The sequence below is a fragment of the Neoarius graeffei genome, chromosome 5 (assembly GCF_027579695.1).
Source record: "Neoarius graeffei isolate fNeoGra1 chromosome 5, fNeoGra1.pri, whole genome shotgun sequence".
In the NCBI taxonomy this organism is placed as follows: Eukaryota; Metazoa; Chordata; class Actinopteri; order Siluriformes; family Ariidae; genus Neoarius; species Neoarius graeffei.
Genome location: NC_083573.1, coordinates 14905331 through 14932962, shown reverse-complemented (window position 1 = coordinate 14932962; position 27632 = coordinate 14905331). Strand labels below are relative to the sequence as shown.

Below are 27632 nucleotides of genomic sequence, written 5' to 3'. Positions count from 1 at the left end.
TGCTTGAAAGTTTGTGAGCCCTTTAGAATTTTCTATATTTCTGCATAAAGATGACCTAAAACATGATCAGATTTTCACACAAGTCCTAAAAGTAGATAAAGAGAACCCAGTTAAACAAATGAGACAAAAATATTATACTTGGTCATTTATTTATTGAGGAAAATCATCCAATATTACATGGCAAAAGTGAGTGGCAAAAGTATGTGAACCTTTGCTTTCAGTATCTGGTGTGATCCCCTTGTGCAGCAATAACTGCAATTAAATGTTTCCGGTAACTGTTGATCAGTCCTGCACACCGGCTTGGAGGAATTTTAGCCCATTCCTCCGTACAGAACAGCTTCAACTCTGGGATGTTGGTGGGTTTCCTCACATGAACTGCTCGCTTCAGGTCCTTCCACAACATTTCTATTGGATTACGATCAGGACTCTGACTTAGTCATTCCAACACATTAACTTAAGAATAATGAAGAATACATTAACCATTCTTTGGTAGAACGACTTGTGTGCTTAGGGTCATTGTCGTGCTGCATGACCCACCTTCTCTTGAGATTCAGTTCATGGACAGATGTCCTGACATTTTCCTTTAGAATTCGCTGGTATAATTTAGAATTCATTGTTCCGTCAATGATGGCAAGCCGTCCTGGCCCAAATGCAGCAAAACAGGCCCAAACCATGATACTACCACCACCATGTTTCACAGATGGGATAAAGTTCTTATGCTGGAATGCAGTGTTTTCCTTTCTCCAAACATAACATTTCTCATTTAAACCAAAAAGTTCTATTTTGGTCTCATCCGTCCACAAAACATTTTTCCAACAGCCTTTTGGCTTGTCCACGTGATCTTTAGCAAACTGCAGACGAGCAGCAATGTTCTTTTTGGAGAGCAGTGGCTTTTTCCTTGTAACCCTGTCATGCACACCCTTGTTGTTCAGTGTTCTCCTGATGGTGGACTCATGAACATTAACAATAGCCAATGTGAGAGAGGCCTTCAGTTGCTTAGAAGTTACCCTGGGGTCCTTTGTGACCTCGCCGACTATTACACGCCTTGTTCTTGGAGTGATCTTTATTGGTCGACCACTCCTGGGCAGGGTAACGATGGTCTTGAATTTCCTCCATTTGTACACAATCTGTCTGACTGTGGATTGGTGGAGTCCAAACTCTTTAGAGATGGTTTTGTAACCTTTTCCAGCCTGATGAGCATCAACAACACTTTTTCTGAGGTCCTCAGAAATCTCCTTTGTTTGTGCCATGATACACTTCCACAAACATGTGTTGTGAAGATCAGACTTTGATAGATCCCTGTTCTTTAAATAAAACAGGATGCCCGCTCACACCTGATCGTCATCCCATTGATTGAAAACACCTGACTCTAATTTCACCTTCAAATTAACTGCTAATCCTAGAGGTTCACATACTTTTGCCACTCACAGATATGTAATATTGGATCATTTTCCTCAATAAATAAATGACCAAGTATAATATTTTTGTCTCATTTGTTTAACTGGGTTCTCTTTATCTACTTTTATGTCTTGTGTGAAAATCTGACGTTTTAGGTCATATTTTTGCAGAAATGTAGAAAATTCTAAAAGGGTTCACAAAATTTCAAGCATCACTGTAGATCTCTGGTTCAACAAGAGAAAGCATAGTCCATGATTTGGGAAGTGTAATTCCCAAATCATAAATGAGCTTCACAGTTGTGTGACGAATCTCGATGTTGCCACGGTAGCACAGGCTACTCATTCTGAACTGGCTTTTACTAATCAAATGACGGATCTTTCCAGAATCAGAAAGGCGTGTTCAACTTGCTGAGAGAAAATAAAGACGTGAACCAGACTCGAATAAGCTTTTGACAAGTAATGTGATGAAAGGACATCGTAGCTCATCGCCAAATACTGACTCACAAATTTCTGACTTGATGTCGAGTGTGCTATATTTGAAACATTCCTACAAAGAATAATAGCTATGGCCAAGATGTCCCCTACATGGAAATTTGTAATACAGTCACAGACGTGTATAACAATTGGTATAAATATGGAGGTGATCATAGGAAATCACGTGCACTGATTGGTCAAGAAATTCAGACTATTTCTTGATCATCGCCTCGAGCGACTCTGCAAAAATGGCAAACAAGTGCATGCCGCTTTTGAAGTTTGAAATAAAATTTTCAGAAATTTTAAATAAATCACCTGTGTATTTTTGCAAAAACAATTATCTGCTCAGTGAATATCAGAAGAAGAAGAAGAAGCAGCCTTTGTCAGTCACATGCACACTCGAGCACAGTGAAATTCGTCCTCTGCATTTGAAGCAGTGAACACCCACACGTACCCAGAGCAGCGGGCAGCTATGCTATCGCACCCGGGGAGCAGTTGGGGGTTAGGTCCCTTGCTCAAGGGCATTTCAGCCCAAGGCCACCCCATGTTAAAGGGATCCTCCAGCGGATTTACTCTTAAACTTATGTTAAGTAAAAGTATTCGTAGATTTCAACAGTCAAACATTCATTTTCGGAGACCAAAGAGTGTTCTAGAAAAGTAATTTTCTTTTAAAATACCAGATGGGCCTCCTGCGGAAGTGACGTGTATGCGATGACGTGGCTTAGTGGAAGCTTGGAGCAACTTGGCTCTTTATATCCTCTGCTTACGTCATGGTTTTGCTTGTAGAGTTCGAATGAATCATCTAATGAGACGCTTTCATCTCCCAACAAAGAACACTGGATAATCTTGTCTTCGAAGATGACGGTCTCTGTCTGGATTTCAACACTGACTGGTTCATCCGTTTGCACAGCAATATCCCTCTTTCTGGGAAATTCACGTTCTGAGCACATAAATGAAAATGAAACTACCATGAAATAGTCAAGTCAAGTTTATTTGTATAGCACTTTTAACAATAAACATTGTCGCAAAGCAGCTTTACGGAATTTGAACGACTTAAAACATGAGCTAATTTTATCCCTAATCTATCCCCAGTGAGCAAGCCTGTGGCGACGGTGGCAAGGAAAAACTCCCTCAGACGACATGAGGAAGAAACCTTGAGAGGAACCAGACTCAAAAGGGAACCCATCCTCATTTGGGCAACAACAGACAACATGACTATAGCATTAACAGTTTTAACATGAAGTCAGTTTCGTTGATGTTATAACTCTTCATTGATGGAAACTTGTAAATAAAACTCGGGAAATTTCAAATGAGCGAGTTGGATGCAAACCGTTCTGATTATTTCTCTTGTCTAGAGTATAGTCAACCTGAAGCTCAGCCGAGTGCTCGGTCTCTTGATCCGTCGGTATTTTCTTTGTGACCCATATTTTCTTCCAGTATACGCTGAAGAGCCTACGACGCATTGGATTGCCGATGACAATTCATCAGGTAAGACACCGATAATAACAGTGTCCTGTTGTACACCGTGGTGTGCTGGGGGGGAGCACATCCAAGAAGGACACATCCAGGCTGGACAGCTCTGTGGTTGGCATGAAGCTGGACTCTCTGGTGATGGTGGCAGAGAAGAGAACTATGGACAAACTACTGAACATCATGGACGATGCCAGTCACCTTCTGCACACCGTCATCAGCAACCAGAGGAGCCTGTTCAGTGACAGAATGCTCCTTCCCAAGTGCAGGACGAACAGACTCAAAAACTCCTTTGTCCCTCACGCCATCAGACTGTACAACTCCTCTCTGGGGGGGAGGAGGGGTAACAGGAGGACAGAGGACAGGAAGGAGCAGTAGCCTAGCCTAACAATAAGCAATACTGGATAATGTGCAATATAATGTGCAACACCTCTCCTGCTGGCCCCCCCTTCCCCATATCTTCTTATCTTTGTATATGTAAATACTTAATTTAATTTATCTAGAAGTTTTTTCTCTCTTTTCTATTCTCTGTTTAGCCTGTAATGATGATGCTGGAATCTTAATTTCCCTGAGGGAACCCTCCCAAAGGAATCAATAAAGTTCTATCTAATCTAATCCAATCCATCAGGGATGGATCCAGACCAACGCACGTGCAGAAATGTATGTACACCACTTGGCATTGGTCATGGGGCGTTTGCTAGCCGGCTACATGGGCTATAGCCACGCTCAACCAACAGACCGGGCTGAGCCGCGGTCGTAGTGGGCCGTGGCTGCCCTCTTCGGAAAGGGCTCGGCGTGCTCTATACCCCTGTGAAAATCCATAGCGATCTGTTAAAACAATATCAACTGTGAGCTACTGCTCACTTACATATACCCCTGCTCTCACTTATCAGAAGGCAAGCAATCGAAGGAACAGGACCCTTATGATGAATGTTGACTTCAACAAATAATTAAGGGTTGTTTTACAATCGGGGTATGCAAGCTAAAAATCACATTTAACACTTATTATCTTCAATATCAAAAGGCTTGACTAAATAAACTTGGTTGTTTATTGTAGCCCTGTGATAGCTCTATTTACCATGCAAAAAAAAAAATTTGGGTGATAACGTTATTTTTGGTGAATGTATGGCAATATGTGTCATATTTAGCAAAATTACTCGTGTCATTTAGAAAAAGTGCTTTTTTGACCACAGGTAGCTCCAAAAGGGATGCACTTAAATCATTCTTTATACCATAAAACAAATATTTGGTTCCATATCATTGGAAACGTAGTTAAGTTTTAATGTTGAATGCCAGTAAGTTTTCAGACTATTTTGATCAAATTAGTATGTAATTGTGTCAAAAAAAATGTCCTCTCCGAGACGGCTAATTTTTCAATAGAAAATAACATATCTAAAATGATTATTTTCATCCTAAAATGTGGTCAAGATATTGGGACATAAATATTAGAGACAACTAACACAAAGCTTACAGCCTTATCTTTAAAAGCACTATGGAAGTAGTGGATTCTGAATTGTCAAAAAAAAAAGTCCTCTCCGAGAATCACTTCATTTGTTTCTCCCAGCCCTGCTTAAAGCTACACTTAATCTTCTTTATCTTATAGCAGATTACACAAAACTACCATACACATGACAAAAAATTACCTGAAATCTGTTCTTTAACTTGTCCTTCACTTAAAAACTGGTACAAGAACCAGTTTGAATCAATTTGAATTTTGGACCCCTGTGACACAAACTTTGTACCCTGATTGTAAAACAACCCTTAACCCAGAAACAAGTAAGTAAAGAGCAGTGTTCTCCCCAGGGATTTCAAATAGCATCCTGTTAAACTGTCATTTTGCTTCTTGAAATAGCGTCAAAATCCACCTTGTTTGTTTCGTAAATACATTCGGTCGATAAACAGGAAGTTGATGTGCGACAGACCTGAAAACGGTACACACGGTATAGAACCCCAGGCTGAAGTTTGGTACCAAGTGGCTATGATTTGTGGTTGCTGAGAAAATATTTACACTTCCTTCGGAGCGGGGGTATAATAATGAGTGAAAATATTTCTGCAAATGTGCATGTCAGATTCTTGAGCTGGATCCGTCCTTGTTATACTCCAAAGAACCATGGTAGAACGGAGTCGAAACCAACCTGCCGGTGGTGGTGTCTCTGTTGCCGCTCAACGCTGCATCGGCAGACTTTCGGAGCCGAATGATGGACAAAGGTTGGCACGGCATCGTCTTTTTTTTTTTATTTTTATTCTGGAAGCCCTCATTAATCTTGCTTTTAATTCCGTCAATTCATCTAAACAGGAGGATTTAAAATATTCAGAGCATAAATAGGGCATCGAGGGCAGATTGTTTTGAGGTCTTCTGATGTCATGAATCTATTTCTTGTGAATAGTGGGACGATTCTGGCCAGGTAAATGCTGGGGAAAAAAAAAAAGATATCTTGTCCTTTTTTTTTTTTTAAATATCATTTTGGCATTTATGTGCTGCATAACGAGGCATCGTTTACTTATTTAAAAACCTACAATTTCTAACCGCATCTCTTTGGACTGTCGTGAAAACCGGAGCACCCAGAGGAAACCCACGCAGACCCGGGGAGAACAAGCAAACTCCAGACAGAAAGACCCATGTCAGCCGCTGGGCTCGAACCCAGAACCTTCTTGTCGTACGAGAGTGTGTACGTGACAAAAAAAGGCTGCTTCTTAACCGAGAAGAGCTACCTGGGTTTTTTGGCCTAGTCACTTAGGTCACCAGTCAAATAAACGATGGCACTGGTGTAGGGACAGCCACAGTCCCCGTCTAGAACTACAAATCCCATCAACTAACTTTCGCAATGACCTACGTCACGGCATCCATGATCACCTACGTCACCTCACCGACTCTATAAGTGACCTGGATATCCTCAACTCTCTCTCCTCTGTGGACCTTCGCGTCATACGGACATAAAGAGATAACCCCGCTCAGCAGAACATCCAAAATCACGATGTCTGCCTTGCAAGAAAGAAGACTCAGCGTGCTTTCGTATTTACCACTGGCCACGGTAAAGAGTACTTAAGTTGCGCCGTCTCACTCAATTGAGTTACAACCGGTTTATTTGTTTATTATAAGTAACGTTACGACTGCAGCCCAAGCAGTTAATTACAAGTTAGAAGCGACCGGATTCCTTCTGACTTAATCGCTGTGCACATTATCGTCAGAGACTTTTCCTCACGAACGCGAAACTTCAGGACATCGATACTGGAAGTAAGGCTGGCATTTGGGCAAACTAGTCTTAGGAATTAGCTTTATGAAGTAGTGTGAATCTAAACTCAGAAACTGTTTAATTGTGCACACTGTAGACACTTAGAGTGTCGAGTTGATCATTGTGTTCTACATTGTTCTCTCTCCGTTGTTTTAATAGATAGGTTGTTGCATGCTCTTTTCTATCTTCTCTAACATCCCTTAATTTCATTATTACACACATTTTGACCTCATCAAGATTTCAGTGGATTTGGTAATGTTATAAGATAGTGGGATTAGCAACCACGACGAATTCCTTTGTCTCAAGGAAACCACGAGGTGATTTTCACTTCCCCCCAACACCTTAGATAACATTCCAATCTCTGATTTATTACAGCACACACACACACCCTCACTGTTTGTGCCTTGTCTATATATCAGGGATCCCAGCAGTAATTGAAAAAAATAGAGGAATGTAACAAACTATCAGCAGGGGTCAAGGGCGCTGCAAGCCCCCTGAAGCTGTTGAGATTTTAACATTTAAAATGCTATAGAACACATTTTTTTACATAGATTTAACATAGAAAAGCAACAGAATTTAACAATAATGTGCATCTATTTGATGCCATATTTTGTAATCAATGACATAAGTGGCAAAAAAAATTGTTATTTATAAAAATTAGATGAAAATGTAGCTTTGAAGAATATACTTCTTCTAACCTGGACACTGTTCCGCTATCTCTTTTATGGACGATATCTTTTTTCCACGATATATTCAGGGCTGTGAAATTGTAAATAAGAAATCCGAGGAAAAGGGGGGGTCTGGGGGGCACAGCCCCCCAGCATAAGCCGGGGGTCTGGGGCCCACAGGGCCCCAGACACCAAGCCATTTTAGGTGTTATATGGTGTATTCTGAGCATTTCCTGCAAGTAAAAAATTGATCTCAACAAGTAAATATTTGACTAGTCTTGGTCTTCATTTTGCCATATAAAATACCTATCAACAGTTTTCTCTTTTAAAATGAAAGATCCATGTAAAATACCTTGAAATATCTAATAAGTGCCTATGTATTTTATCTCTTAATCAAAATAAAAGTAAAAAAAAAAAAATGTGTAAATAACAATTTAAAGAAATGTTAATAAAAGAAAACTTTGATGGGCCTTTCAAAATGACTTTGTGAAAAATCATGCTCAATATTTAAGTGAGAGATACCTGTTGTCTTCCAAATTACACTTAATTCTTGTATTATGTCCTGGCTTTTTCCAAGAATCTGTCACAATGTCTCTTGTCTACAGAGCAAAAGTTTAAAAAAACTAATGTTTCTTATCTAATATATTATTTACATCTTTTCTTTTACTTCTGGCTCCTTCTATTCCTCTTTGCATCACTTCCAGCTATTTCTTTCAATTTATCTTTCAGTAAGGCTATTAGTTATTAGTTCTATAGTATTTGCATTCCTCTATTAAAGCTATTTACAAAATGTTCATAGTCTGTCAAACAGCATCTAATGAAAGTCTTTTAATTTTATTTTCTTTAACACCATCTCTTTCAGTTTTGCAAACTTGTTCTTTTTCATCTTTTCCTTCAGTCTGTCTGTGTGTTCTTTTCTAGCCCTCTTTGCATCTCTCTCAAACACCTCCTTAGCTTTCCTTTTTGATGGCATCTTAACTATGTCTGATCTTGCACCCTGTAAGTACAAAATTCACGTATGCGGTGCCAGGTCACGCAATAGCTATTTTTAGCTCTGTCATGCATTCCTGAGTCGCAGTCTCAAGACGTGTTCCACGCTCAGCTGGCATAAAACTCCGCGAGTCCGGCTGTATTGAGCCGCCGGTCTCGTGCAAGGCGATTAAAACCGACTAGACCCCCCCCCCAATGATTTTTAATGCAAAATAGACGTTTTGTGAAGATGATATTTTTCGCGACAGAATCCACGGAAATTTCACAGCCCTGCATATTGAATTAAGTTCAACGCATTAGAAACAAAAGCACGAACGGAGTTAAAACCAGGGCTTTGAACCAGAATTTTTTTCCTATTGGTTCGTTCCGAACAGAAACGGAATTTTAACGTTTCCGGTTTTGGGTTCCACCATTAAATAGACGTTCCCGAACCGGTTAGAACAAAAAAAATTTCGTTCCCGGAACGGTTAATTACGTTCCCTGTCAGCTGTTTAACAAATGGCTATAAAATTATGTCTCTGTCTCATCCAGCTTAAGCCAAATGTAGGCCAATTCTATTACAACCTTCATTAAATAAGACAAGAAATAATTCAAAATAATTATTTCAAATGTTGGCGATTTGGATTCTCAGTATGTCTTCCCATCTACACAAACAGAAAAAGTGCCAAAAATGAAAGATAATTCGTTTAGTGTGTTACCAAAGGCTAGTCAGGCCCTATGGCTACCGCATGACGTCACCACGCTGCGAGATTTTGTTAGGCGCCATATTGGAAGACCAAGTACACATCTATGCAAGTACATACATACATAAAACAAACTACACCTGAAATGTAGCCAGGGCCGGTTCTGCCCTAATCTGGACCCAGGTGCAACATCGCGCAACCCCCCCCCCAAAAAAAACAGTCTAAATCAGGACAACCATCACATAACTATAAACATTTTAGATCAACTATTTTAACTAAATGGGCTATAATAAATAAGCCTGCAGGCAGCCACGGCGGGCTGCCTCAGAAAAGTAACCATTCAATGACACAACTGAAAGCCTGCAGCCACGGTGGGCTGCCTCAGAAAAGTAACCATTTGTCCTACCTTAAAACTCGTTTTGCATTTTCTGCCTCCTTTTTTGTATTTTCGACCCTCCGTTTATTTTCTTTCCTTTTCTGAAAACCTGATTTGTGTCCAGACATTTTGTTCTGCTACCAACGAACTAACTCGTCAGGTCTCGTCTCTCGAGCCCGCGATGATTCCCGTGGGAAGGGCAACAATTGATACATTTTTACAAACAGCCAATAGGGAGGTTGCAACGTTCAGGCTCTTCTTTGCTCAGACACTCAGTAATTCACTTACTTATTATCACGTGGAGACGTGATAGTAGTCCACCCTCCCGCGCTCTCCATTCAGTCAGCGAAGGTCACACAGGAAGTGAACCCCAGCGGGTCATAGAAACTTGCGCAGGAGAAGAATGACTTTTATTTGTAGGCCACGGAAACTTTGAGGAACGAAATAAAAACCGGTATTAACCGGTTACCATTATTTTTAATAAGCGTTTCTGTTCCGGAACATAAAAAATAATAAAGTTTCTGGTTTTGTTTCTGTTCCATGTGAAATAGAAAAAGTTCCCGGTTTTCGTTTTCGTTCCTTGAACTGGTTCAAAGCCCTGGTTAAAACACATTTTCTAGCAAATGGGCGCAGCCATATTGTTTTCTCGTTCTATCGCGTACAGTCTCGCGGTATTTACATCAATTTAACTTCCGAGTGTTCCCGAATGTCAACGAGAACAAACGAAGCTGACAATAAGCTCGCTAAACAAGCAAACCAAATCAGAACGTATTCTGCTGGTCATTTTACTTAAACAAACATATTTTTAATGGATATACAAGAGATTAAAAAAAAAAAAAAAAAAAACCACCACCACTTCGGCTAGAAAAATAGCGGAATTCCGCTAAATAGCGGACGTCTGGGATCCCTGATATATATTGCTGCTGACCATATTGAATGTATTCAACTGCTATTACCCATTTAGTATCATTATAATAAATTCAATTATTCTGTTAAACTGTGCTCGTCTGTTTTCTGCTGCTGTATTCTTGAAGTCACACAATCTCAAAGAACTCCAGATTGCCTTCACCCGAGTGTATATGAATGCTATTAGCTGTAGTGTCTATGTAATACGGTCAGTAATACATTATTGCTGCATCAGTAGTGATCATAATAATTTGGAATATACCATAATTTAGCTGTTTGGTAATTTATTATTAAACACCAAAATTAATGGTATTATTAATGAGACTGATTTAATGAGACTGATCACTTAAGACCAATTGCACCCACACTGGGTAGCTTTCACTTACCTGGTGGACTTGCGAATCAACGTTTGACTGCTCCGAGTTCGATAGTCTACAGTCACACTGTTTAAGCAGTTTGAGCTGCTGTTTTCAAAGCTCTCATGCAGATTTCGTTTGTTCTTTAATAATTTACGTAGCGCGCAGTGTCACAAACCTGTTTTCATTGGCTGTCAAATGTGCTGCGTTCAGAATCTGAGAGCAATGAGAGGAATTCAAGAGAAGCAGTGATCCTAGGCAACACTAGCATGCCTGCAATCTCAATCTGAATGCATACACGTGTTCCTGCACTCACATGACATGACTGTGGCCTGACTTTTGGCAGTAAAAGAACACAAAGCAGTAACGCTGAAGTCATCTTAGTACAATCAGGCTTACTGAGATGAGGATAGTATTCTGATCCATCATCTGCTCCTGATGAACCAACACTGTCGTGGCTAGCGGACGGAGTCGAAGGCTTCAGCATCTCAGCGGTTTGCAGAAACCTGTTTAGTAACAGAAAACAATTCATGCCCAAGTTACTGTTCATGGTGTTCCCTCGACATCATCTACAACAATAACCAACTGACGTCAAAGCAAAACAGAAACCTGGATGTCGGCCATGTTGGTGGAGATACAAAACGCGGGGTCAAGCGACATTCCAGACGAAACATAGTCATGCGTGCGTAACTCTTTGTTTTTCCACTGCTTTAAGCGTTCTTTTAGCTCTGCCATATCTTTGTGCTGTATTTGGTTGTGGTCACAACTAGAGCCCTGCACTCCCGCGGGAGTCCCGCGGGACCCGACGCAAAGCAGTGCGGCGCGGGACAAATTTTGAAAGCTCATTGCGGGCGCGGGCGGGAGGGGGAGTGCACATTGCGGGCGCGAGGGGGAGTGCACATTGCGGGCGCGGGCGGGAGAGGTGATAAGCTGCAGTCCCGCTAACTAAAAACGTGTTTAAAATAAAATTTATAAATTATTAATTTATGTCTATCATATATAATTTGTGCTGGATATTTTATTTGGCATTAATAAAAACATTTTAAGATGCCTAAATTTGCGGATGTGGTCTAATCTCGCGTACGTTTCCGATTCCTTTCCGCTCTTCCGTGTTTGATATCTCCGATCATGACAGAAGAGCACAGCTCCTCTAGTGAAGCTCACAGTGCTTCAGAAGTAAGTGCTGCTTTAAAAAGAGGTACATTTACTGTTAAAAAGTCAAGAGTATTAGTCCTAAGTATTAAAAAAAAGTATTAACTAGTATTAAAAAGGACTGTGTATCGCACAGTGTTTAATTTAAAGCGAGAAATAGGACACTGTATAATCTGAGGAGCTGGTTGTGGTTGCGCAACACTTCATATGAGAGGAGAATGAAATCGCGGTTGGAATCAGAACGCCACAGACTCGGAAGTGGGAATGCGAGTGCGCAAAGCGAGAGCTGTCAATCAAAGCGAGAGCTGTCAATCATGAGCGCATGCAGCGCTCAACTTGGAATGTGTCAGCAGAATGTCAGAGTCTAAACAATAAACTTAAAATAAATGAAGGATCGGTCAGTGGAGAGCTCAGCTAAGCTCAGCATGTTTAATTCCCCAAGCCAATGACAGGAACTTTCGTGAGAAATAACGCGAACGTCTGCATCATGCGGGATTTGCGGGCGGGAGCGGGACAAAATATGGCAGGCGCAGGCGGGAGCAGGACTGAAAATCATAATTCTTTGTGGGAGCGGGACTGCACAATGCTGGCGCGGGCGGGACTGAAAATTCTGTCCCGCGCAGACCTCTAGTCACAACAGTACTCATGACCGTGGCACGTTCCGATTCTTTAGAACTCCGTCCGTGATTCGGAAAGAGGACGAGGAAACGAGCACGGCTGAACGACATCGGCAGGGCTGATCTAACAGAGGCTAAAACCAAAACAGCTCGTGTTTGCAGTGATCATTTTATCTCAGGTGAGATTCAAAAGCTCTCTCAATAACATCAAGGAAGAATTTTATTTCGTGTTGCTAGAATTTTGCTATAAAATGAGCGCCCTTTTGTCGTGGTTCACTCAGTCGTCGTTATAATTTTAACACATGTATTACTGTTTCGCTTCTAGGAGCGCCAGCAAAATTATATGACAGAAACAATCCAGACTGGGCTCCCAGTCAGAAAACGGGCTATGTTTCGTCCAAGGTCAGATGCGATTCTTCGGCAGCCAAACCAGATAGAATGCAATATCTGGGTACTCGATGATCGGTCGAAGCATGTTATCTTCAGAAAAGTCTGACTTTTTTTAAATATGGGTCAAAACCACACATCTCCAGTGGCATGCAAAAGTTTGGGCACCCTTACTGAAAATGTCTGTTACTGTGAATAGTTAAGTGAACAGAAGATGAACTGATCACCAAGAGGCATAAAGGTAAAGATGACACATTTCAGCGTTTTCTGCAAGATTTGTGTATTATTTTTGTTTTGTACAATTGGAGATTGAAAAGAAAAGGAACACCATGCGAAAGTTTGGGCATCCCAATACATTTGAGTTCTCAGGTAACTTTTACCAAGGTTCCAGACCTTAATTAGCTTATTGAGCTGTGGCTTGTTCAAGTTCTTCGTTAGAAAAGGTCAGATGATGCAGATTTCAAAGCTGTATAAATTCTCTGACTCCTCAAACTTGTCCCTAAACTCAACAGCCATGGGCTCCTCTAAGCAACTCCCTCGCATTCTGAATAATAAAATAATTGATGCTCACAAAGCAGGAGAAAGCTACAAGAACGTAGCAAAGTGTTTTCAGGTAGCTGTTTCCTCAGATTGTAATGTTATCAAGAAATGGCAGTTAACAGAAACAGTGGAGATCAAGGTGAGGTCTGGAAGATAAAGAAAACTTTCTGAAAGAACTGCTCGTTGGATTGCTAGAAAGGCAAATAAAAACCCCTGTTTGACTGCAAAAGACCTTCAGGAAGACCCTGGAGTGGTGGTGCACTGTTCTACTATGCAGCGACACCTGAACAAATATGACCTTCATGGAAGAGTCATCAGAAGAAAACCTTTCCTGAGTCCTCGCCACAAAATTCAGCGTCTGAAGTTTGCAAACGAACATCTAAATAAGCCTGATGCATTTTGGAAACAAGTCCTGTGGACTGATGAAATCAAAATAGAACTTTTTGGCCACAATGTGCAAAGGCATGTTTGGAGAAAAAAGGGTGCCAAATTCCAGGAAAAGAACATCTCTCCAACTCTGAAGCATGGGTGTGGATCGATCATGCTTTGGGGTTGTGTTGCAGCCAGTGGCACAGGGCACATTTCATTGGTCGAGGGAAGCATGGATTCAAATAAATACCAGCAAATTCTGGAAGCAAACATCACACCATCTGTAAAAAAGTTGAAGTTAAAAAGAGGATGGATCCTACAACAAGATGATGATCCAAAACACACCTCAAAATCTACAGTGGAATACCTCAAGAAGCACAAGCTGAAGGTTTTGCCCTGGCCCTCACAGTCCCCTGACCTAAACATCATTGAAAATCTGTGGATAGATCTCAAAAGAGCAGGGCATGCAAGACAGCCCAAGAAACTTGTAGAACTGGAAGCCTTTTGCAAAGACAAATGTGTGAAAATCCCCCAGGTAAGAACTGAAAGATTATTAGCTGGCTACAAAAAGTGTTTACAAGCTGTGATACTTGCCAAAGGGGGTGTTACTAGGTACTAACCATGCAGGGTGTCCAAACTTTTGCTTCGGGCCCTTTTCCTATTTTGTCATTTTGAAAATGTAAAAAAGATGAAAAATAAAAAATTGTTTTTGCTTAAAATATAAAGGGAATGAGTCATCTTTAACTTTATGCCTTTTTGAGATCATTTCATCTTCAACTTGCTTAACCGTTCACAGTAACAGCAATTTTGACCAGGGGTGCCCAAACTTTTGCATACCACTGTATCTTCTCTTTGTATTGGATCTTTGCTGGACTGTTCAAATCGTGGTAAGACTGAGAAAATTCAGCCATGTTTACAGACACGCTTTCAGCGGCTGCCGTCCTAGTTGCTTTGGCTATCCGCCATCATGGCAGACGCTCATGACGTAGCGCATTTTGATCACGTGGTTGCAAGTCATCTATAACCGAGAATAACTGTTTTTAGAGCAAGGAGAGCATGAAGGCCCATTGGGTCATCTTTGTGAAACACAGTGCCAGTCGAACGTTCAGACACGCCTTCTAATTCAGTGGCTTTTTTCTTTATTTTTATTAATTCAAAGGCAATTAATGTCTTAAAGTAATGATGCTTGTCGTTTCTCTTTACTGAACTCAAGGACGCGTTATCCTAATGGGCTTCATGGGCAGCTGCCCGGGGCCTTGGAGGTAGCGAGATCGGAAAATATGAAACGATATTTTCAGAAGTTTTGATCATATTGATAACATTTCTGATGCATTTCGCCACCCGTAAGGAATCCCACCTTGTCCCGTCGCATAAATCACCCGTCATTGTCAACATGATCACTGTCCACCATGTCTTCACACGCTACGCCAGCTTGAGTTCAATGATTTAATTAATGACTTCGCTTTCCAGAAAAGTAGGAAAGTGCCCTTGTAAGTTGACCCATGGCTATCAAACTGAATGCGCAAAGCTCTGTGCCACTGCTGTTTGGGACATTACGTGTGTGAAAGGATGAAATATTTCACATAGCCTAACATTTTGAGATTTATTTCTGAGAAGCAAGATATTTTTCTTTCTTTGTTTTCACAAGTTAAAAGTCGCCTGGATTCCAAAATGAAAATGAACGGTTATATACCAAATGAATGTTCTTGTTCTGAATACTAACGCCGCTTTTCCACTACCAACGCGGCTGAGTCGGGCTGAGCCGTGCCGTGCTGAGTTGGGCTGAGTCGAGCTGGGTGGGGCTGTTGGAGTTGCATTTCGACTACAACCGCGCTGAACCGTGCTGGCTGGAAGTGGGTGGACACATTGGGTGGAGTTAGCGAAAGTGGGTGGACGTCACGTGATGTCGTTAGGCGGCGCAAACAGTGACATCAGTGACCTTTTAAGCGGTAGTCTCACGACCCAGATAGTAAACAATAAACATGGAGGACATGGAGTCGTTAGTGTTGCTGGTCTTGGTGCTGTGGCTTGTTGTCACCGACAACGCCAACAGATACTGGCAAGAGCGTATAGATGAGGCAAGGCGCATAAGGCTTCAGAAATTCTCGTAATTCTTCTTCTTCCGGGTTCACGGTGTTTACAGATCCCAGCGTGCTCGCGGGGCGTGTGTGGGCATGTGAAGACACGCCTCCTCACCAATCAGTGCACAGGGGAGTGTCTCCTCACGCCCCTATCCCCACTCGGCTCGGTTTGGCTTGCTTCAGCCCCACTCCAAAACCGTGCGAGTTTTGGGTGCTGAGTAGGGCTGAAGTGAGCTCAGTCGCGCTGCTCTGAGGTAGTCGAAACGCGAGCCGTGTTGGGCTGAAGTGAGCTGAAAAAGGGTAGCGGAAAAGGGCCATCTAGGAACTGTTGTAGGCCTAGGTTATGTTCTTGACATGTTGTTCATTGACTCACTCATTCAAAGGCTTCTTGAGGCTAAACTTTAGTTAACCAGACTTGTTAACCGTGATGTCTGATGGATTTTTTCACCATGCAATTGCCTATTTCACCATTGCTTTTTCTCGATTAAATAGGTGTTGATGGATATAAAGTTTTATCGTTCAATAGTATTTCTAATTGTGCCACTATCATTATTTAAGTTTCTGTGTCTAGTTAGACAGGCACGTCTGAGGGGGTGAATTTGCTGAGTGCAGTTGACAACAGGCGGGGGTGGGGTGTCTGCCCAGGGCCTCGGCAAGGGTTAACGCGGCCCTGACTGAACTGAGCGGTTCTTGCCGTAATATGGATTACTACAGTTTTTCAAATGGGGCCATTTACTGTTTGAGGATCTCAAAACACATTAAGAAGGCAAGGAATTGCACTAATTAGCTTTCGACGAGGCATAGTTGTTAAACTGAAAAGCATTCCAGGTGACTACCTCATGAAGCCGGTTAAGATAAATGTCAATAGTGTGCTTTGAAGAATCTAAAGCATGAAATTGTTTACCACATAATTCCATATATGTTCCATATGTTATTTCATAGGCTTGTAGTACTCGAGTCTGACTCGTGACTCGACTTGGACTTGAGCACTGATGACTCGGGACTTGCACTCATGCATTAACTGCATTCGGACACTTATGGAAGGAGTCTCCAGTGTCCGTGCTTTCTCAGCGAAGAGTCAGTAAGTTTTCTGCCATGGGAAAGTGTTTGCTCTGTCAAGAATTATTTGTTGTTTTAACTTCAAGTTAGTAATCAGGCTGCCTTAATATTTTGAATTCATTAAAACTCATAAGAAGTTATCACAACGAGGCAATCAGTTTAAAGTGCTGATGACACGTTTTTGACATCTTTGGCGATGTTTTATAACATAAAAAGTAATTCCCGATGATCCATATATTAATTCACGAAGGCGCCTATTTTACAAGTTATGATAAAAAACGCGGCTATTTGGGCAAATTTGACGGGGCTGCAGCACCCAGAAGACAAAAGAGTAGGAGGAGCTATATGATGTCAGCGAAAGAACCTTCCTCCTAACTTACCAGTTTATTGTTGATGCGACAGGTGTTCAGTTTATCATTATTAGTCATTATATAGTTATTATGCCTTCGCGTTGTGTTGCCGGCTTTTGCTCCAAAACCCATAAGGATGGGGCAAGTTTATTCAAGTTTCCCAGAGATCCCGAGCTGCATGCGAAGTGGGTGAAGCAAGTCAGGCGCACTCGTGACAAGTGGGAGCCCTCACCAACATCCGTCCTGTGCTCTGAACACTTCGATTTGGATTGTTTTGACACCCTTCCCAGCTTAAAAGAATCTCTTGGGTGTTCAATTCAGCACAAACGTGTGTTACTACCATCAGCAGTGCCTACACAGTGTTGCCAGTTTGGGAGGTTTCCCGCCCAGTTGGGCGGTTTCAAGTGCATTTTGAACATATTTTGGGCTGGAAAACGTCAGCAGTATCTGTTGCCAGATACTGCTGAAGTTTTCCAGCCCAAAATATGTTCAAAACCCACCAAAATGCACTTGAAACCGCCCAACTGGGCGGGAAATCTCCCAATCTGGCAACACTACCAGTATTCCGGAGGGGGTCTACTAGTAGCTATGCCGGATCCAAAGACAGTCCTCCTGTCAGAACATGTGTTGTGAAACGACATAAGATAAAGGTACGTAGAGCTATAGATTCTACATGATAATCATAAATGTAATCAAAGTCGGCGTGATATCAGTCATGTATTTGCTTGTGAAAGCTTGCGGCTTTCATGTAACTGCCGCCTAGCAACGAGAGGCAAAGGGTAAAGAGGGCAGGCTATCATAGATTCTATTCGGAAGAGATCAACACAATTCTAGACTCCCAGAAGAGGAAGAGCTAGCACTAGAGTGTTTACCGGCGTTTTCATGCGCCATTTCCATTGAGTAGAACCAGAGTAGAACAGCCAGTGAACCGCAGTGTGTTCTTCCGCTGACGTCACAACATGGCCGCGAGCCACGGACCCAGTTTTCTTGCGCTGTGCAATTAAAAGTTGGATATTCGCGTAACAGCAGCTTCTTTTCACGTAATTATAACAGAAATCTAACATGATTCCCATGTTGTATAGTTTATTTAAGAAATTGCATAGAGTCATGTTCGTGTCATCAGCCCTTTACCGGACTCAGGCTTGAAGTACTCGAGTCTGACTCGTGCCCTAATTTTAAAGGACTCGTGACTCGACTTGGACTTGAGCACTGATTACTCGGACTTGTGCATTAACTGCATTCGGACTCGTACATTAGAGACGAGGACTCGGATTTTTTCTTTATTTTTTGTAACATGCCATAATAATTTGGCATAAGATATTTATATCTACATTAAATTTTTGTACTAATTTCGTGCAAGAGTGTCACACCTGCAGCACGCATGGCAGGTGGACTCTCGTGCGCACACCATAAACGACTCACACCTGCACAGGATTAAGGCGCAATCAGTGCACCTGTATAAAAACTGTGAGAACACACTTGCGTTGCAAAGTATTGAGTTGCGTTGCTGACACATGAGCGAGCCTTATTTCCTTGTTTGGGTTCCTGAAGCCTGATTTCTTGTCTTTGATTCTGCCGAGTCTACGATAGCCTCGCTCGACCTACTGCCTTTTTCACTGTTTTACAATTTTGCCTGCCGTTCTGGATTGTTTACTTGTCTTCACTTGTATTACTAAACACAACTTTTACACTTACATCTGTCTCCTAACCATCTTTGACAGAATACTTCACACTCCCTGATAAAGAGAAGCACATTCACCTGTTCATACGTCATGTTCAGGAACAAACTAACGTTAATGGTGCTGAAACCGCCACCATCAAATGGTGCGGTTGGAGTCTTGTTCTCAGACTCGACTCAATTTTTTTTTAAATGACTTGGAATTGACTCGGACTTGAACACGGGACTCGGACACGAGGTTTAGTGACTCAACTACATCACTTATTTCATAGTTTTGATGTCTTCAGTATTGTTCTACGATGTAGAAAAGAGTCAAAATACAGAAAAACCTATGAATGAGTAGAGTAGGAGTGTACAAACTTTTGACTGGTACTATACCTCTGTACATGTCCTTATTAAACGGGAAAGAACATTTAGAAATCTCATAATTAGAAATCTCACGAGTGATAATTTGGATTAGATAATGGATGATTAACGAGGCGTGTAACGATTCAGCCAATTCACGAAATCGATTTGATTCATATCTTTGGAAAAAAAAATTAAGAAAATTTTATTACCAAAAAAAAAGGGGGCTCCGATTTCTTGTTAAATCTATTCGTCATCAGTCACTCAACAGCTCCTTCCTATTTTAGATCCGTTTTTGTGCGTTTTCTCACAGCATTCAAGCTGTGTTACTTCAGCCGAGGGTGAAGTCATGTGTATTCTCGCTATTGTATGTTACTGCACGCTCTGCTGTCTAAACAATGCAATTACAGATAGGAAAAACTAAGATTATGCAGCTTGATAATGATTTTTTTTTTTATGGATTCAAATCGTCATCAATTTGTACTGCGATTTGTCATCACATGCCTACCACTAACTACTTTAATGGTATAGCTGAAGCATTACACCATACAGTGGGGCAAAAAAGTATTTAGTCAGCCACCAACTGTGCAAGTTCCCCCACTTAAAAAAAGTGAGAGAGGCCTGTAATTTTCATCATAGGTACACTTCAACTATGAGAGACAGAATGGGGGGAAAGAATCCAGGAAATCACATTGTAGGATTTTTAATGAATTAATCGGTAAATTCCTCGGTAAAATAAGTATTTGGTCACCTACAAACAAGCAAGATTTCTGGCTCTCACAGACCTGTAACAACTTCTTTAAGAGGCTCCTCTGTCCTCCACTCGTTACCTGGATTAATGGCACCTGTTTGAACTCGTTATCAGTATAAAAGACACCTGTCTACAACCTCAAACAGTCACACTCCAAACTCCACTATGGCCAAGACCAAAGAGCTGTCAAAGGACACCAGAAACAAAATTGTAGACCTGCACCAGGCTGGGAAGACTGAGTCTGCAATAGGTAAGCAGCTTGGTGTGAAGAAATCAACTGTGGGAGCAATTATTAGAAAATGGAAGACATACAAGACCACTGATAATCTCCCTCGATCTGGGGCTCCACGCAAGATCTCACCCCGTGGGGTCAAAATGATCACAAGAACGGTGAGCAAAAATCCCAGAACCACACGGGGGGACCTAGTGAATGACCTGCAGAGAGCTGGGACCAAAGTAACAAAGGCTACCAATCAGTAACACACTACGCCGCCAGGGACTCAAATCCTGCAGTGCCCCCTGCTTAAGCCAGTACATGTCCAGGCCTGTCTGAAGTTTGCTAGAGAGCATTTGGATGATCCAGAAGAGGACTGGGAGAATGTCATATGGTCAGATGAAACCAAAATAGAACTTTTTGGTAAAAACTCAACTTGTCGTGTTTGGAGGAGAAAGAATGCTGAGTTGCATCCAAAGAACACCATACCTACTGTGAAGCATGGGGGTGGAAACATCATGCTTTGGGGCTGTTTTTCTGCAAAGGAACCAGGACGACTGATCCGTGTAAAGGAAAGAATGAATGGGGCCATGTATCGTGAGATTTTGAGTGAAAACCTCCTTCCATCAGCAAGGGCATTGAAGATGAAACGTGGCTGGGTCTTTCAGCATGACAATGATCCCAAACACACCGCCCGGGCAACGAAGGAGTGGCTTCGTAAGAAGCATTTCAAGGTCCTGGAGTGGCCTAGCCAGTCTCCAGATCTCAACCCCATAGAAAATCTTTGGAGGGAGTTGAAAGTCCGTGTTGCCAAGCGACAGCCCCAAAACATCACTGCTCTAGAGGAGATCTGCATGGAGGAATGGGCCAAAATACCAGCAACAGTGTGTGAAAACCTTGTGAAGACTTACAGAAAATGTTTGACCTCTGTCATTGCCAACAAAGAGTATATAACAAAGTATTGAGATGAACTTTTGTTATTGACCAAATACTTATTGTCCACCATAATTTGCAAATAAATTCTTTAAAAATCAGACAGACAATATGATTTTCTGGATTTTTTTTTTCTCATTTTGTCTCTCATAGTTGAGGTATACCTATGATGAAAATCACAGGCCTCTCTCATCTTTTTAAGTGGGAGAACTTGTACAATTGGTGACTGACTAAATACTTTTTTGCCCCACTGTATACGTTGCAGCGTGTCCTGAATAAAAACAACTCCTAACCTGTAGAGGTTGATGTCTGTAAACCAGTCCTGAACCACGATTACAACATGGCACACAGTGAAGAGAAAAGCAGAGATCTGTAGAGACTAAAGACACACCAGAGGACATGAATGAGTTAAGAAACCTATTCTGACATTGCTCATACATGTGCATTAAATATGTCTAAATTAATATCGTTGCTAAGGCTTTTGAAAAAGCTTAAAGCTCGACGGCCTTTCGATTTCATAAAATCGGTGAAATTTAGCTCCTTCTAAAATGTGGTCATTGTGATGCATGTTTATTTCTGTAATATCTCACAAAATATCAGGCCGTTCTGTGGCTGGGAAGTTATTTAATTTGAGGGGATTCCCAAGCAAATAATGTGCATGAAATTGCTCGCTTTGTGCAGTCAAGCAGACAGAGGAAGTCCGTGTGTGTGTGTGCAGGTTTACCTTTGACCGTGCACCGACAGTTCCATCACTCTGTCGCTAAACGAACAGCTGATCACACCGAGGTGCTCGCTGACATTTATTAGTTTGGTCCTGCGTTTCCTTTCCTTCGTATATAACATAACGTCTTTTCTTCTCACTTTCTGTTACTGTAGTCGGTCTTTCACGTTTCATTCGCACGCTCACGTCCTCCATTTTCCTCTCCTGTTTCAATTTTGTCTCCCACAATGCCTTGCGTGAACGGGGGAAAACCCACCACGTGATGCATGGCGTAGTATCTTGAATTGGGTCATGGTGAAGCAGGAAAAAATAGTGGAGAATTTAGGGCCATGTGACCTTAAATTCATTAATTGTTCCATTTAAAAAAAAAATAAAATAAAATTGGAAGTCAGTGATTCGAATTCAGTAGCTTTCAGTCCACGAAACAAAAATAATTGGGTGTCGGGGAAAATTCTTTTTATGACCTACACTTGAAAAATCTGAAAGGCAGTCTAGCTTTAAGACATGAAGAAATATTTCAACCTTTTTGCAAAACCCAAGCAGGTGCAACTGAGAAAAAAAATGTGATCTTTTCAAAATTATAAATAGATGAAGGATATTTTATCTTTGACTAAGGCTTTTCATGATTAATGATGAATAACATACTTCCCCATGTATTACAGACTGACCTGCATCTCGACATACGTGTGTGGCAGGTTATACTCTGGTGGCAACTTGCGGTCATTATTGATGAGATGATCCAAGATTGAAGGACTCAGAATAGGCTGAAAAAGAGGATAAAGGAAGAAATTTCAATAAAACAAAGTAAGCCCAAAGTGAGATCATCATACACACTGGCCACTTTAATACCAACACCTGCACCTTTATGAAATTATCCACATCAGCCATCCATGTGGCAGCAGCACAGTGCATAAAAATCAGGCAATTAAAAGGTGATGAGCTTTAGATAATATTCGCATTAAAAATCAGAATAGGGGGAAATGTGTTTTCAGTGACTTTGACCATGACACAGCTGTTGGTACCAGACAGTAGTGTCTTGAAAAAGTATTCATCCCCCTTGGTGTTTGTCACATTACAAGCTGGAACTGAAATGGATTTTTTTTTGGGGGGTTAGCACCATTTGATTTACACAACATGCCTACAATTTTCAAGGTGAAACTTGTCGTTTATTGTGTGACAATAATTAAGATGGAAAAAAAAAAAACCAGAAATCTGGAGTGTGCATAGGTATTCAGTCCTGACCGGCTTTCCTGTCCCTGCAGATGAAAAGTATACCCGCAGCATGATGCTGCCACCACCATGCTTCACTGGAGGAATGGTGTTCTCTGGATGATGGGTTTGTGCCACACATGGCATTTCCCATGATGCCCAATAAGATCAATTTTAGTCTCATTTGACCAGAGAATCTTCTTCCATGTGTTTGGGGAGTCTGCCACATGCTCTTGGGCAAACTCCAAACATGTTTTCTTAAGCAATGGCTTTTTTCTGGCCACTCTTCCATAAAGCCCTGCTCTGTGGATTGTACGGCTTAAAGTGGTCCTATGGACAGATACTCCCATCTCCGCTGTGGATCTTTGCAGCTCCTTCAGTGTTATCTTTGGTGTCTTTGTTGCATCTCTGATTAATGCCCTCCTTGCCCCGTCTGTGAGTTTTGGTGGGCGGCCTTCTCCTGTCAGGTTTGTAGTGATGCCATATTCTTTCCATTTTGCTATAATGGATTTAATGGTGCTCCATGGGATATTCAAAGTTTGAGATACTTTTTATATCCAAATCCTAATCTACTCGTATACTGTATACTTCTTCAAAACTTTGTCTCTGACCTGTTTGGAGGCTCCTTGGTTTTCATGTTGCTTGCTTAGTCATGTTGCAGAGTCGGGGTCCTTCCAGAACAGGTTGATTTATACAGACATCATGTGACAGATCATGTGACACTGATTGCACACAGGTGGAGCTTAATCAACTAATTATGTGACTTATGAAGTGAACTGGTTGGACCAGCTCTTATTTAGGGGTTTCATACGAAAGTGGGCGAGTACCTACAGAATGCACACTCCAGATTTCTGTTTTTTCATCTTACTGTTTGTGTCACAACAAATTGCACCTTTAAAGTGGTAGGCATGTTGTGTAAATCAAATGGTGCTAACCCTCGAAAAATCCAGTTTAATTCCAGCTTGTAAACAGGACAAACACCAAGGGGGATGAAGACTTTTGCAAGACACTGTAGTCAAGACCAAGACTTTGAGGGATTGAGGACAAGCCAAGACTAGACCGGTGTGTGTGAAGAGGGGTAGGGGAGGAGTGATGGCCGTTAACACTAACAAAAATTTTGGATTAGCAACAAGTCATATTACTGGTCGCATTTGAAGCAGGAAGTTTGAAATCCAATCACACTAACAATGTTAATAAATAAATCAGACAATACACAGACAATTTAGTGAAACCCCTGCAGTTGTGGTCTTGACTGTACTTGAAATAAAATCCTAAGTTCTCTGTATACAAGACCAAGTAAAAACACGGTCGATTCCGAGACCTTCAAAAAGCAGTTTCAAGTACTACAACGCTACCTGTTGTAGGATTTCAGAAACTGTCGATCTCCTGGGATTTTCAAACACACAAGTCTCAAAAGTTTGTATCGAATGGTATGAAAAACAAAAGAACATTCAGTGAGTGGTCAGACTGGTGCGAGTTGACAGGAAGTCGATAGTAACTCAAATAACCACTCTTAACAACTGCAGAAAACCATTTTGAGGAAACGGGCGGCAACAGCAAAAGACCACATGGGGTTTCATGTCTGTCAGCCAAGAATAGGAATGCGAGGCGAGAAGCTCTTGGCTTGTATCTGCGTGATTTTATGCACTGCACTGCTGCAACATGATTGGCTAAGTGCATGTGTATAGGTGTCCCTATTAAAGTGAGTGTCGTTGGGGCTAAACGACTGTTTAAAACAGGAAGGGAGATATGTAAAAATACATCATCGTCATCCTGGTCACCTTGAAACATTTATTAGCAGCAACATCTTGATGTTTAACATTCACGACTCAGGACAAAACGAAGCTCCTGTTACACGCTATAACGCTGGTAGCTGTTGTTCAAATGGGACCAGTGTATAAGGTCATTTCAGCACAACCTTCATCCTGGAGTACCCCCTGTCCTGCACATGTTCATGTTTCACTACTCACACACCTGATTCAAGGAATCGGCTACTTAACAGCCTTTCCGGAGTTGAACTGGGTGTCATAGAGCATCAAACATTAAAATAAGTCGGAAAGGGGGTTCTCCTAGACAAGAACTTGTGACCAGGGCTTTGAACCAGAATTTTTTTCCTATTGGTTCGTTCCGAACAGAAACGGAATTTTAACGTTTCCGGTTTCGGGTTCCACCATTAAATAGACGTTCCCGAACCGGTTAGAACAAAAAAATTTCGTTCCCGGAACGGTTAATTACGTTCCCTGTCAGCTGTTTAACAAATGGCTATAAAATTATGTCTCTGTCTCATCCAGCTTAAGCCAAATGTAGGCTAATTCTATTACAACCTTCATTAAATAAGACAAGAAATAATTCAAAACAATTATTATTTCAAATGTTGGCGATTTGGATTCTCAGTATGTCTTCCCATCTACACAAACAGAAAAAGTGCCAAAAATGAAAGAGAATTCGTTTAGTGTGTTACCAAAAGCTAGTCAGGCCCTATAGAGGGCTACCGCATGACGTCACCGCGCCGCGAGATTTTGTTAGGCGCCATATTGGAAGACCAAGTACACATCTATGCAAGTACATACATACATAAAACAAACTACACCTGAAATGTAGCCAGGGCCGGTTCTGCCCTAATCTGGACCCGGGTGCAACATCGCGCAACCCCCCCCCAAAAAAACCCACCAGTCTAAATCAGGACAACCATCACATAACTATAAACATTTTATATCAACTATTTTAACTAAATGGGCTATAATAAATAAGCCTGCAGGCAGCCACGGCGGGCTGCCTCAGAAAAGTAACCATTCAATGACAACTGAAAGCCTGCAGCCACGGCGGGCTGCCTTAAAAAGTAACCATTTGTCCTACCTTAAAACTCGTTTTGCATTTTCTGCCTCCTTTTTTGTATTTTCAACCCTCCGTTTATTTTCTTTCCTTTTCTGAAAACCCGATTTGTGTCCAGACATTTTGTTCTGCTACCAACGAACTAACTCGTCAGGTCTCGTCTCTCGAGCCCGCAATGATTCCCGTGGGAAGGGCAACAACTGATACATTTTTACAAACAGCCAATAGGGAGGTTGCATCGTTCAGGCTCTTCTTTGCTCAGACACTCAGTAATGGAGACGTGATAGTCCACCTTCCCGCTCTCTCCATTCAGTCAGCGAACGTCACACAGGAAGTGAACCCCAGCGGGTCATAGAAACTTGCGCAGGAGAAGAATGGCTTTTTTATTTGTAGGCTACGGAAACTTTGAGGAATGAAATAAAAAACGGTATTAACCGGTTACCATTATTTTTAATAAGCGTTTCTGTTCCGGAACATAAAAAATAATAAAGTTCCCGGTTTTCGTTTTCATTCCTTGAACCGGTTCAAAGCCCTGCTTGTGACCCATCCAGATATGAAGGCAGAAATGATAAAGCCACTCAAACGTGTAAGAAAAATCATCCTTGACTTCCCAATCGGATTTCCATCTTCTAGCCGCTTAACCAGTCTCAGTAAAGATCACACAGCAACTTATACTCCTTTATCAGTAATGAACAGTGAGAACAACTACGAAGAAAAGATAAGAGTCCTGGATTAACCTGCGTGTCCAAGAAGATCACTCTCTCTTGTGTAATGTAGAAGTCGATTCCACTCGTTTGGTTGCCCCCTCTCTCTTTGATCTCCTGCGTCTGGGCCCTGAACACATACGCCCTGTGCAGTACAAGGCACCAATTACACAGTTAGAAACAAGGAACTGTATTTTCAGTGTGACCATTATTATCAGTAATTCCATTCATCATGAAATGTTCTGGAATAAGAACAGATACTGAAAAAAAACCAAAATTACAATGCATTGTTGGGACATACTACGGGACAGTATGAAATGAGATATTCCAAAAGACCAACACTGCACGCGTTATACTATGGTCAGGTTATAAGGTTCAGTAAAAAGCATCCCATCTACCTACAGGGCTTGTAGGAAACCATGTTTTATTTATATATTACACTACCGTTCAAAAGTTTGGGGTCACCCAGACAATTTTGTGTTTTCCATGAAAAGTCACACTTTTATTTACAACCCCAATTCCAAAAAAGTTGGGACAAAGTACAAACTGTAAATAAAAACGGAATGCAATAATTTACAAATCTCAAAAACTGATATTGTATTCACAATAGAACATAGACCACATATCAAATGGCGAAAGTGAGACATTTTGAAATTTCATGCCAAATATTGGCTCATTTGAAATTTCATGACAGCAACACATCTCAAAAAAGTTGGGACAGGGGCAATAAGAGGCTGGAAAGTTAAAGGTACAAAAAAGGAACAGCTGGAGGACCAAATTGCAACTCATTAGGTCAATTGGCAATAGGTCATTAACATGACTGGGTATAAAAAGAGCACCTTGGAGTGGCAGCGGCTCTCAGAAGTAAAGATGGGAAGAGGATCACCAATCCCCCTAATTCTGCGCCGACAAATAGTGGAGCAATATCAGAAAGGAGTTCGACAGTGTAAAATTGCAAAGAGTTTGAACACATCATCTACAGTGCATAATATCATCAAAAGATTCAGAGAATCTGGAAGAATCTCTGTGCGTAAGGGTCAAGGCCGGAAAACCATACTGGGTGCCTGTGATCTTCGGGCCCTTAGACGGCACTGCATCACATACAGGCATGCTTCTGTATTGGAAATCACAAAATGG

At 41.5% G+C, this 27632-nt stretch overlaps 1 protein-coding gene across 1 annotated transcript in view; it reads right to left on the bottom strand.

Moving 5' to 3' along the window:
- smg9 (SMG9 nonsense mediated mRNA decay factor) overlaps positions 1–27632 on the bottom strand; it is a 60093-nt gene that overhangs the window by 14064 nt on the left and 18397 nt on the right. Inside the window, exons 8-11 of the mRNA XM_060921250.1 lie at positions 26529–26640; positions 22419–22514; positions 21323–21408; positions 10953–11059 (exon numbers count right to left, since the gene is read on the bottom strand). Coding sequence (XP_060777233.1) covers positions 10953–11059; positions 21323–21408; positions 22419–22514; positions 26529–26640 — 401 coding nt within the window. The remainder of the gene's footprint in view (positions 1–10952; positions 11060–21322; positions 21409–22418; positions 22515–26528; positions 26641–27632) is intronic.